This window comes from Bactrocera tryoni, chromosome 5, assembly GCF_016617805.1.
Source record: "Bactrocera tryoni isolate S06 chromosome 5, CSIRO_BtryS06_freeze2, whole genome shotgun sequence".
Classification (NCBI taxonomy): Eukaryota; Metazoa; Arthropoda; class Insecta; order Diptera; family Tephritidae; genus Bactrocera; species Bactrocera tryoni.
The window spans coordinates 7,395,935-7,409,577 of NC_052503.1; the positions used below are offsets into that span (position 1 = coordinate 7,395,935).

General features: G+C 37.5%; 1 protein-coding gene across 1 annotated transcript in view; it reads left to right on the forward strand.

Annotated features, from left to right (window-relative positions):
• The window catches only part of LOC120778471 (eukaryotic translation initiation factor 5B), a 55,749-nt gene extending 43,502 nt beyond the window's left edge, over positions 1-12,247 (forward strand). The window contains exons 8-9 of the mRNA XM_040110282.1: positions 9,008-9,169; positions 11,959-12,247. Of these exons, the coding sequence (XP_039966216.1) occupies positions 9,008-9,169; positions 11,959-12,066 (270 nt within the window). The 3' untranslated portion in view covers positions 12,067-12,247. The remainder of the gene's footprint in view (positions 1-9,007; positions 9,170-11,958) is intronic.
• Positions 12,248-13,643: the final 1,396 nt, after the last annotated feature.

A 13,643-nucleotide genomic window follows, 5' to 3' on the forward strand; every position in this document is an offset into this window, starting at 1 on the left:
TGTAAAAATTTCCTTGAGCGGGTTTAAAAAAAATATGGAGATAGGATATTAATGCTTTGAGGGGGCATATTTTAATCATTTTCTGCGATTGCTTGACCAGGCCTTTCCGATTTTTTTTTTATTTTTAAAATTTGAAGTTGTATGTCTGTTTTAGAACTGCTAAGCTCGCTACGACGGTCTATGAATTAGGAGTTTTTGGGTAACACAAGAGACAAATATCTGTCCAAATTTTCTCAATATTTCTGTATTGATTGGATCTGCTTGGTAAAGCCTAACAATATGTATACAAATATTAAATCTATTTAAAACTAAAGAAGCTCAAGAATGGGGTTGAGCTTTTTAGGTAGAACGTTGCTCTCTAGAAGGCTGGTAGATCACTTCTTTTTAAACTTGTTTGATTGCAGGAATTTGCCAAGGCATTAGCCAATGGGTTTGGATGTTTTCTGCTGTCCTCTGTCTCCTACTTTACCATAGGAATATCAAGATCTTTATGAATGTTTTCATTACTGCATGTACCATGGTGCACCTGTGATTGTTCTAAGCATTTTAAATTGGAATCTTTGTGTTATAAGGACTGCGCCGAATAAAATTGTCCGTTACATTTTTTTCCATCTTAGTAGCTCTGAAATGAATACCATGACTGGAAGAAAGGTTCTGGTAAAAAGGCGGGGCAACATGATCGGGAGAAGGCGAAGAACATTGTTACCATTCTCAAGAAAGACCCAAGCATTTCGGGCAGGAAATTGGGTACAGAAAGTTCTGGATAGAAACGAAGCCGCAAAACAACGAGCTAAGAAGCTGAGGAAAGATTTTGTCAAAAAATTCGGATGCTGCATAATGGATGACGAGACCTACGTTTTAGCGGAATTTTCTCAGCTACCTGGACAGGAATTTTATACAGCCGATTTTCGAGGAAATGTTGCTGAAAAATTCAAAGCCAAAAAGGTGACAAAATTTCCAAAGAAATTTCTTGTGTGGCAGGAAATTTTCAGTTGTGGCGAAAGGAACAGTTCCTTCGTTTCATCGGGTACAATGAACAGCGAAATATACATTTGTGAAGGAATGTTTACAAAAGAGATTGCTCCCATTTTTAAGCCAACATGAAGTGTCCACCTCGCTTTATGTCACTATAGCAAAACAGCTTTAGAGTGGTTTCAACGGAATGGAGTGATTTATGTAAGTAGAGAAGCAAACCCACCTAACTGTCCAGAACTAAGGCCGATTGAGAGATACTGGGCTTTAGCAAAAAGGGAGATGAAGGCAACAAAAAAAGTGACCAAAGGCCTTCAAAATTTTAAAAGAAAATGGTCTTCAGCAGCTATGAGAGTATCGGACACTACTATAAAAAACACTAATGGACGGGGTTCCGGAAAAAATAAAAATATTTATTAATAACACATAATTCTTGGTTTATTCTTCAGTTTTTCAAATTTAAAATAAATGTTTTTAATAAAATATTTTAGTTTATAAAAATCGGACAACTGGTTTAAAAGATTTTTTCATTTTTGTAACGGACAATTTTATTCGACGCAGTCCTTATAATGATTTTATGATTTTAGTAACCTGTTCAAATGAGATCCATCGATTTAGGGTCAACCCTGACGTGATAATTGTTATACCCTGAATTTACCACGAAGTGAGTAACACACAGAAGGAATCGTCGGAAATCCTATAAAATGAGTAAATAAATGATTAGCGTGACGTTGAGTTGAGTTAGATATATCCGTTTATCAGTCTGTGTGACTGTATATAAGCGAACTCGTACCTCAGATTGTAAGTTATCGAACTGAAATTTTGCACACGTCATGACGCGTCATTTTCTCCTTTTTTATTTATGAAGGGTATTATAGCGTCGGTGCAGCTGAAGTTTACGTTTATGTCTTGCTTTTATGAAGAAAGATAAAATCTTATCTATAGCGAAATGCAGCACGTTCTAGAATATATAAAACGGTAATACCTAAAATTAGCAGAAAATAACGAATTTTCAATTCATATCTAACACTCATTCACAACTCGAAATTAAATATGCTTATCGGACACGAACGTGTTTGCGTCGATTTTTATGAGATAATCCCCTTTATGCACATGCAGCAGCCGCTCAGAGCCTGCTTATACATATTTATATAGGAGTCTTGGCAAGTTAATGCACAAATAAAATAATCGCCGATTTCGTGTCATGGCATAAAATCCTGCACAACGGCAAACCAGAACAAAGGAAGACGTCAGCGGAAACCTTCCTGTTTCTGTAAACAAAAAGACATACGACGGCCGCCAACACTTACACAAATGCGTAACTGCACATATCCCCTTGCACATTGCCATTCAAGTGGTCGGCCTTCGACTTCGAGTGAAAGCAAATGGGACGCGTTGCAGACATGCTGCTTAGTGCCGCCTCGAGTGGGTATTTGCATTAGGCAAATGTAAAACGGAAGTATTTTTAACTACTTCCGACTCCAGCTGTGAAGTGGTATGTTCTACCTAAGCGCAGCTAAACAGCAAGGAGAAACATACAAAAAATAATCTTAATTTAGGTCACATGCAGCGGCGACGCGTTGAGTGAATGAGTAATGAATGAATGATTTGAACAATGTACATACCTATGTACTATATGTATGTATGGCTGTAGTGTGCGGCGTGTAAGCAGTCGTGTGTGTATATGCGCCCTTATGCGGCAGCTGCCCCTTTCAGCAACCGGCTCGTTCTGTGGCCGCATGCCCGCTTCTTTCACTGAGAATGCCTGCCTGCTGGTCGTCCGTCTGTCTTACTGCCAGCTAATGCATGTGACTGCTTTACTTCCGGAACGGTTTATTAAAATTACTTGTTCCGGTTTTCTTTTTTTTTCATTACTTTACGCTCGTTCTTCATTTAGCCTTCCGCTCCTCTGTTGTCACGCCGGCTGTTGGCATTGCTGTTATTTTCGGATTTGTTCACTTTGTTTTCTCTTTATTTTTACTTTTTCTGTACATATGCCATATGTCTCTGTACGGTATGCTAATGCCCATTCATACTTTGTTATATTTACTCGTCTTTCATTCATAAATTCTGAGGATTTCGATGGCGTGGCGTGCCAGCGTCGTAATTAACAAAGGGTCTGTGTGAGCGCGTGAATGGAGTCTGTCGAATTCATTGAAATAAAGCTGCGTAGATTCATTGCGTTTAATTTATTCTTTCCGTTCGCCGTCCGCTTGGTTTCTTGCGAATAACTAAGTATTAAGGAATTGTTAGTTTTGTTGTTTATTTTAATTCTACGTAATTACTAACGCATAAAATTGAGTTGAATTTGGTTGTTTGCGCATGCGCTTTGTATATTGTGTCAGTAGATATCCTTTGTCAAGTCGCATATAAATCAAAAATCCGATAATTCATTGATTGCTTCGCCAACGATTGTGCATCCATGCAGACGTGATCCATCAATGTCTGACGGAGTTAAAATAATTGGCTGATTTGGGGTTTGCCAAAGGAGACTAACTATTCCGTGCTTAATCGAGCCGTGAGTGAATTTTAAAAAAGAAGATTTAGATTTTGTTCAGACTTGTTTTTTTGTTTTTGTTTTTAAGATTATTCATATATTTTCACTTCAAAATATCAATCTGCTCATGCCATCTCACCAAACAAACTTTCAGTTGAAGATTCAAATTGATTCGCAATACATTTAGGCTTAAGCACTTTTTAATCGAAGAATGTTAGTGAAAATTTCGTTTTTGTGTATGATGTGTGTTATTTAAAAAGCTGAAACTCCTTGTCTCGACGTTGAATTAAACAAAATTCCAACGTTTACTTTAGATGTTGGTGGTGAAATTTTTGAAAGAAACTTTTAGTAAGTTTTTCGAATAAAAGGTCACAATAACCTACATCTATGTGTCATATTTAATATGATAATATTTTACAAGTAAGATATAAAAAAGACTGCCTACCTTCCAACACTATAATCGACCACAACACGTGCGGGATGGGATAGATACCGATAATTGAAGATGGAAGCGAGACACATTTGCCGACAAAAAAAGGGAGCCCGAAATGTGTGAGTACGAAGAGCTTAACAAACTGGCCGACATGAGTAATTCTCGAAAAATCTACGAAAAGATGAGGCGAATAACACGAGGTTTCCAGAGAGAGGTTCCCAGAGATGATCTATTGACTGTTGTCCCAAGCATACTGAAATTATAGAGAGAACACTACTCCAGCCTGCTGAATGCAGCTTAACATCAGGAGATGGGGAATCCCATTCTCCAATCTATGACGAATGAGCGGACGTTCCATTGCTCGACCATGAAGAAGTTCGTACTGTGTGAAAGATTAAAACTCCTGTCAACAAACTGATTGGACCTCATCAGTGTGGCTTCAGGCCCGGAAAATCAACAACTGACCACATATTCACCATGCGCCAAATCTTGGATCCACACACCACCTCTTCGTGTTTTTAAAGTTGCTTTTGACAGCGCGAAAAGCAGCTGCCTTTATGCCGCTATGTCTGAATTTAGTATCCTCGCAAAACTAATATGGTTCTGTAAACTGACGTTGAGCATTATCAAAAGCTCCGTCAGGATCGGGAATGATCTCTCCCGAGCAGTTTCATACCAAACGAGATTTCAGACAAGGCGAATCTCTATCGTGCGACTTCGATATAATTGACGTTAGTTTTGGTTTCTCCAAATTGAATAAAGAAGCGCAACAAATAACTCTGGTAGTGAACGAGAAGAAGACGAAATATCTCCTGTCATCAAACAAACAGTCGTCGTACTCGTGCATTGGCACCCACCTCACTTTTGACAGTTGACAGTCATAACTTTCGTCTATATTGAAACCAGTTATAACACCAACAACAACGTCAGTCTCGATGTTACTCCTTACTCAGATGTTCCTCCTGACTGAGCAGGCAATTGAGAAGTAAAGACATCTCTCGCCGAACAACGATCAACCTTCACTCCGTTAAAAAGACCAGACGAAAAATGACCTGGCTACACTTGCAATCTCCAAAAAGGAAGAACGACTACTACTATAAAAAAGAGGAAGATATAAAGAGAAACTCCGCCTGTTGCAAGTATTTCGCAAAAAGCTGTTTGCGGCTGATCTTCATAGTAACGAATTGTTTAGAAATGCTTGCTGCTGTCGCATGGCCTATCGCAATATAGTTACATTATTGTTATTTTTGCACTTTTTCCACCACCATTTTTAGTGAATTCTACGTTTGTTTTTCGCCTTTTGCTAATGCAGATGTGCCAACTAGATTTGATTGCCTTTATTCTTTGGCATTCTTTACGTTTGGCCCTTCGATTTTTTTGTTTCCCTTCTTGTTTATTTCGTGCATGTTTTCATTATCTCAATTATTTTTGTTTCGTACCTTTTTCTGCTCGCCGTCGGATGCAGTAAACACTCAATCGGACGCCTTCACAAGCTGTTGACTGATTTGTCTGCCCCTAAAAACGGCAAATGCAGTCTCTACTTCTTCTCATTGGTTTCTCGTTTTTTAACGAAATTTCTGGGAGTTAAGCCTTAATTTAGTGCTTCCTGTTGACAAAAACAACTTCATCAATGAATGTGAGCGAAAAAATGGAAACTTTACGACACTCGATTTTCGATTGCGTTTTCGGCACCCACGCTATTTATAATGATTTTTATTTTAAAAATATCCGCAGAGTTTATTTTAGCAAATAATCTGTGCGCTTAAGAATAGCACAAGAGAAAAAAGTCCACACAATTTTATGAATATTTAGCTAGACACCAACTTTAGTAATCCTCCAAGGCTCATAAATTTCATTGATGGCCAAAATGAAAAACCAGACGAGAATCTAAACTTTGTCAATGCCTTCAAGATTGCGTTGACTCATACAAAAGTTCTTTGCTGTTTATTTATTTTTTAATGAATTTTGTTGACCGTTTTTGTGGTCGTTTGATATTTTGTGTTGTAGTTGTTGAATGTGAATGGATTTCGAAAATAGACGACATCCGGTCTATGAACGCGGCCGCTTAAGAATACGAAAATATGCACAAGCAAAAGACGTTTATGAGCATACCCTGTAGGAAATGCAACAAACTAATCAGTTCGAAAGCGGGTCCATAGTTTCTTAAAAGTTATCGGTTTTGCCGTGTTTTAGTGTTTAATTTAACTTATTAATTGGTTTTATGACGCACATCGCACTATGTTCATACGCCTTGAAAATGAACGGCATAGTACCAATGTTGGGGAACGCGCGTTCAAAATTGCTTATTATTACTTCTTGACACATTCATTCTCGAAATTTTGAATATTTGTGAAGCGACACATTTAGTCGTAAATTTTCCCAACAAAGCTTCTACTAAGCTCATACCCACAAGCTAATTGCTACATTTGCACACACACACACGTTCAATTCCAATCATTTTTAAGCAATGCAAAAACAAAAATAAACGGGAAAAAAATGAAATTGATTCAAGATTTTCGGTCAAGAAATAAAAATGTAAAACTAAAAAATGAATGAATGAAGGGAACGCGGAGCCAGCGTTTTCAGAATCCAAAAGACACATTCGTGCTTGGGTGTGTGTGCGTGCGAGTGCGCGTGATATTTAAGGCATGTGTGGGCACTGAATGTGCGTCTGCTGGATATGTGGGCGCGCACGTTCATATCCCAAATACATACAAACTTGTGTGTGTGTGCGTGAAATGCCCACTTCAAAAATAAATTTGTTTGCTGTCAACACAGACAGACACTGGGCAGAAATCTGCAGCTGCACTTTCAACCGCTATTTGCTGCTATTAACTCAAATGCACTCATACATACATACATGCACAAGTGTGGGTTCGGTAATTAGGCGGCATTAATTTGTGCTCACCTGTCAGCATAATGCACTTTCTAATGTTCAATTTTGTAGAAATTAATAAATGTAGCTAAGACATGCATACTAAGTATTGACTACTATTGGAAAATTTACTGCTAACTTTTGTGCGTATGAGCGCGTGTGTGTGACTTTTTTAAGTTTTCACCGTTTTGACATCATCGGCAGGAAATAGGTGACTTCCTGTTTCTATATAGTGTGCTATATATAGTGCATTGTACTTGATTCGTAAACACATTTGTTGGCATCCACGAAGACGGCGGCACTTTCGCGCGCTTATAAAATCTTTTAACCTAGTCGATGGAGCCGCAAAGTTATGTGTTCTCATTCAATGCTCAAGTTTTAGGATTTTTAATCATTTCGTTAATTTTCATATGATTCGAAGATGTACATCATTGTACTACTGTTCGTCGAAATATTTTTTTTTAGGTTGGTATGACTGTCAGTCACATCTGTGCCAAATGTCACATCAAAATAATTAATATTTAGCAAGTGATTTTGATTGGTACAAATTATTCAAAGAGGGTCTGGAACGCGTTGACGACGAACCACGTCCAGGACGGCCATCAACATCAACTGATGACCAAGACGTCAACAACAAAATAAAGGGATTGCTGCTTGAGAATCAACGATTACTGTCTTCGTTGGAATATCGAAAGGATCGAAGATTACCACTTTGAAAGATCATTTGGGCCTAAGAAAAGTGAAAGCATGATTGGTTCCAGGTCAATTATTATTTGAACATAATGCGTCGTTTTCGAGAAGCTTTTCGTAAAAAGTAGTCAGGTTTATAAGCTGACAAGTTCTGGCTTTTACATCATGATAATGCACTGTCACATACTTCATTGATTTTTCATGACATTTTCGCCAAATTTTCAAACAATATCGTGCCGTAGGCACAGTTTTTGCCTGATTTGGCTTCGTGTGACTTCTGGCTATTCAGCAAACTCAAACGACGGCTCCGGGGAAACAGTTTAAAGTCAATTGAAGGCATTAACCGTGAATCGCTACGCGCAGGTTATTCCGGAAATTGACTTTAATAACTGTTTTGAGGATTGGAAAAAACGTTGGCACAAGTGTATTGGAGCCAACTGGGATTACTTTGAGGGGCGCGATATAGATTTTGATGTATAAAATTAGAATTTTAAAATTATGAACAAAGTTTTCATATTTTTTTACTCATAGTAGGAAGCTCTGTGTTGGGACTATGTGAGGCGCTCGTGAAATAACCAAAAGAAGGAAATATTTTACAGCACATATCTATAATCGGTTGTTTTACGTCAATATTATCGTCATTGAAAAGACTTTTCGATGAACTCAATTCTTGAGTACTTTTTTCACTAAATCAAGTCGTATGGAGTCGCTTGAGGAGAGTCTGATTTATTGCTAAATACCAATGACTTCAAATAACCCCACATGAAGTAGTCTAATAGTGTTAAATCACAACATCTTGGAAGCCATTCAATGTTACAATTTCTTGAAATAATAGAATCTCCAAACTGTTTTTGGAATAATCCGGTTGTGGTACGCAGCCTCGTCTTGTTGGAACCAGATGTTGGCAAGAGCAACTGCGGCCATAAAAAGTTGGTTATCATCGATCTATACTGCTCTCCATTGACAGTTACGGTGTCACCAGCTCCATTTCGAAAAAAGTACGGACCGATGATACAACCAGACCAAAAACCACAGCAAAATGTCAATTTAGGTGAATGTAAGGGTTTATTCATGAATAATTTGTTAATTTTCTTCGCATCAGAATCGACCATGGTGTTTCTTTACCGCATCACTCAGATGATATCAAAAGATGGCGGCGAAGGCTGCGGTCCTAACATGTGTGATACGATGTGAAGATCAGTCTTTGGATGGATCTCGAAGAAGTACATTCTTAGATTGGGAGAAAGAAGCGCACTTGGTTATACATGAGTTATGTAATCAGAATGATTGATTAGTATTAGATAGTAGATTTATAGAAATCCATGCATCCTTATCCAAAACAACAACAACAAAAGTCGATTTGGGCAAGTGTGAAGTTCTCGAACTATAACTATGCTTTACAGGACTTAAAGATGGAAACTTTTTAACCGATCTCAAACATTTACAATTACGTTATTCCAAACTATTTTCATTATTAACTTAAAGATGAAGTCTGCCAAATATTGTATTCACTAAATTTTTGTTCTTTCTTTCATTGCAGTTTGTTGACATTGGCATTGTTACATCCATCGAATCCAATCACAAGCAAATAGAAAGTGCTCGAAAGGGACAAGAGATTTGCATAAAAATCGAGCCGATTCCCGGTGAATCGCCAAAAATGTTCGGGCGTCATTTCGACGCGGACGATATGCTTGTGAGCAAGGTAAGTACACCCTTCTATGTAAAAATGTGTGAATAATTATCGTTTTATCATGAAATTTGTAAATAATATGAAACATCTCAGGGTGTATGGAATAGGTAAAAAAGCAGTGGGATAAAACTTTCCATTATCTGAAAATTTTCACTCGTACTTTTCCCTAAGAAGCTGCTCACTTTTTACGAAATTTGGTATGGATTGTTGTCTAAGGCAATGGTGCAATCTTTGAGAAAATTCAGATCGGAACACTAAAGCATATCGCTGCTATACAAACTGAACTTTCCTAATTGCGATATCACATTCTTGTAAGAAACCTTTCGTATTTGTAAAGAGTAGTTTACCAACCGTGCAACCGAAACTTCATCACATTTTTCTCCGACCTTCCCCATAGCCTAATAATCACGCAGTTCCACAGAAGTATTGAAGCGTGAAGAGTTCAAAGCGTCTACATAAATACCCACGTTACCGCATATGTGTACATATGTATGTGTGTACTACATATATACATACATTCAGCTCTAATATCAAAGCATTAAAACATGAGGTTGCTCATACGCAGTGACTCTCTATTTATAGCAGCTTGAATTAGACCACAAGTTCACACACTAATGTAAATATGTAATACACATATGTAAACATATATGTATAGTATATGTAAATATGTTTATGTAAATGTGTATATGCCTTTGCATGTCACTGTTGAGAGTGGTTTGAAGGATTTTCGAGTTATTTTTATGTAATGTAGATCCTATGTTTGCCTATTACCTGAATGGGGTTATGCTTACTGTATCCACACAAAAGGCGACGTCATAGCCAATCTGCCGCGTTATGTGCGCTTATACCGTTTTCTTTCTTGTGAAATGTCTTCTTTATTGTGAATAAGATAATTTGATATTACAACAGCAAATGTGAATAAAAAATTGTTGACACTGATTGCCGTGTGGACCACTCAACGTCTCTGTAAAATATATGTTTTATGGCTGGTTAACGGCGTTGAAGAGTTATATAAATACATGAGTAAATGCGTCAGTCAAAAATATCTGCCTCCGCGGTGTGCTATTTCTATTTACCGTTATTTCGTTATAAACCCCTATTTTATTACAGAATTTATTTTAAACGTCACAGCGGAAAGGTTGTGTTAAAAATAGTGATGGAAGGATGTCAACCTTAAACAGATTTTAACTATAAATCAAAGGCAGTTTGATTTACAGTGCAATATGCACGTGTGCGTAGGTAATGCAGTACATATTTGAGCCCACAATTCTCAGTGCTACCAAATACGTCCTTTACGATCTCACTCCTCACCCCTGCTCTACGCCTAGGCCAATCCTGATAAGCCTTGAGTCACTTTGTGCAATTGCAGTCGTTGTCCTCGTTTCATTCATGGCACTTGGCCCACGTATGTATGTGTGTACGTTTGTATGTGTGAATGGGCCATAACTTGGCAAACAAAATGCATTCGCCGTTGCCGGTTCGTGGCCGCTTCCATTGCGCCCCTGCTGTGCTCTTGCCGCTCCACTTGCTGTTCAACGTCGCTGACGTCAGTGGTCACCTTCTGGTTTATTGCAGCCGGTCGTTGACATTCCAGCCGGCAGCTTTTCTGCAATAACCCATTTTCAGGTTATTGCATTTAGTCTTCTTTACCTAGCGCAGCGCATGCACTTGCATATTAAGCGCCCCACCCCTGCGCTTTTTGTATGCGCTGCAGTCGCTGAATTGACCTAGATTTTGGAACTCGCTGCGCTCGTTATTTATTCTGTTGAATGAAAATTTTGTTGTAGCCAACGCTGAGTTTGCCGCTTGGGGTTGAGTGGATGCTATTTTTAGTTGATTGTGACCTCAACGACACTTGCGATATGACCTCAATTGTGTTAGTATTTGTTGCTTTTATCTGAAGGGTCAAAACTCATCCGAAAAAACTTTTAAGGACTTGCAAAAGTGTAGCGTCTTTACGAGCAAGCCATTTATCATATTAAAGCTTATTTGGGGAACAATTTTGTAGATAAAGAAGATACAAGTGTAGGAAAGTAAAATTATTTTTTTTCGGTTTTCTGGAAATGTTTATAAAGCGAGTGTCTTAAATATATATTTGAACAAAAGAGCACCCGGAAATCGTAATTAAATTCCCGGGGTGTATGACATTTCAAAAAAAGTATTTTGCTAAGTTGGTAGGACTGTTCTTAATTACTATGCCAAATATGAGTGAGTTTCACAAAGCCTTCAAAGACGGTCGAGAGCTCGTTAAAGACATGCCTCGTTATGGACGACCTTCGATCTCTTCAACTGTTGAAAACATTAAAAAAAAATGAAGGATGTGGTGCTTGAAAATTAGCAGGCAAGTGTTATAGAGTCCGTTCGAATGATGCTTTGGGTATGAAGATAAAATAAAATTCGCTGGAAGCCATCCCTAAAAGTGCTTATGAAAAGTGTTTCGAGGACTGGAAAAGTCGCTGGCTTAAGTGTATTTCATCTGGTGACGCTGTTTTGTGCTTTACTTTTTTTTTTTATTTCCGGGTACTTTTTTGTCATAACACATTCAAGGAAAAATTTTATTCTAATTTCAGTTTTCTCAGATTCATTTTTATTGGAATGTTTTTAAACATTTTTCGTAAAGGTTTTATATAAAAATCACTTTGTATACTTATATCTTCATACTTTTTCGAATTTTTTACTCCAATGTATTCCACACGCTCTGCTTGTTGCCATTTCCTTATTGCATTACTTATTGATAGATATCTTCGTAACCGTTATTTCGACTAATATGAATCATCTGCTCTCTCTTTCTCAACTTTCAGATATCACGTCAAAGCATCGACGCCTGCAAGGACTATTTCCGCGATGATCTAATAAAGGCTGACTGGTCACTCATGGTTGAACTGAAGAAGCTTTTCGAAATTTTATAAGCTTACAAAGCAAAGCGCATACACCATATTTAAAAGTAGTAAATTAAATCAACAAAAAATGTACTGCAAACAGAACAATTGAAAACACGCAAAAAAATGGCGAAAGAATAAAAAAATAAGAAAATAAACATAATCAATATGCAACTACAGCGCAACACATTAAGAGACAAACAAAAACAAAAGCAAAAACAAAATACATTTTATCACTGTCAATGAAATTAAGTTTGTAGCTTTTACTTTCTCATTTCGCAAGCCTCTCCAAAAGCCTTCTGTGTAGCCGATGTCTGTATTCCCTGTGTTCTTTATGCTTTATTTTTATGATAAGTTGCTGGAAATGTAAATGTGCTTTCAGTCGAATAATTGCGGTGGAAAGCCGAACAACAACAACATGCATGCAGTATTTGTTGTAATTCTTTTCACTTTGCACTCTGTTATTTTCACCTTGAAGAATTGTAATTTCTTTTTATTTAATTAGCATTGATTTAATAATTAATTTTGCGGCCGTTAGTTGTTATTTATTTCGGTATATTGTGTATAATTAAAGAAAATCTGAAATTCAATTAAAGCACACTTTTTATGCAAAACAATTTTTTACACATTTTTTATAGTGAATGTTCATTCAATATATTTGGGTCCATATTAAATATATATCACAATAAATGAGTGAAATAAAATATTTATTAAATGCAAAAAATAAAATTTGGTTTCATTGGTGAGGTTTTGCGTTGAATGAAATTGTTGCTGAAAACAGGGTTTGGGAGCACCTCAATTTGAAACAAATGAAGACAGGTTTTATAACAGCACATATTGAAGATTTTTGTAAAAATCTGCGAAAGTAGCCCAGACTTGGAAGCACTAAACGACTGCTGCCTTCTAAGCCGTGCTGATGGCTTTGGTAAATGATTTTTTAATTTGACAAAAGCAATGAGAGCTGTAATCATTGCGAAACCTGATATTGGAAGAAATTTGCCTAAGATTTTCCGATTTTTAAACACAGGACACCACTGATTAGGCAATATGACAACGATTTTTAGGAATCACACAACAGCATATTGAAGTGTTGCTCTATCAGCGAATTCAAAAGTGCGAAGCGGTCATGTCAATTTATTAATAGCCAAAGGCTGAAGCTCAAACATTGACTTCAATTACTCTGTATGAAAATAGCTGTTGCTGCTGCGCCTGCAGTTGACCCTCGCCATTTTTCATATCCTGCGAGTTTACCGTGAAGCAAAATCAAAGAGCGGCAGGCAGTTCCGTTTCAGCTGGCGTTTTCATTCAAGGCAACTGATTACGCATGTAAAAGTGCAGCTGCTGGGAGCTGGGAAGGTAACTAACGAATACCGTTGTTCATGCAGCACTGAAGCAGTGTTGAACGCGTAAAACTGGAGCAAAAGTTCAAGAGTGTGTGAACGGTTCATGCACCTCCAACTCAATGGTTATGTACACTCTTTGTCGGAAATATGTATTCAGTCTATTTATAGCTGCATATACCCATACGTTCATTAAGGACTTTTGTCAGCGCTTTCATTGCAGTTTATAAAAACGCTTTTGGTTGCAGTCAATTTACCCTAAGAATC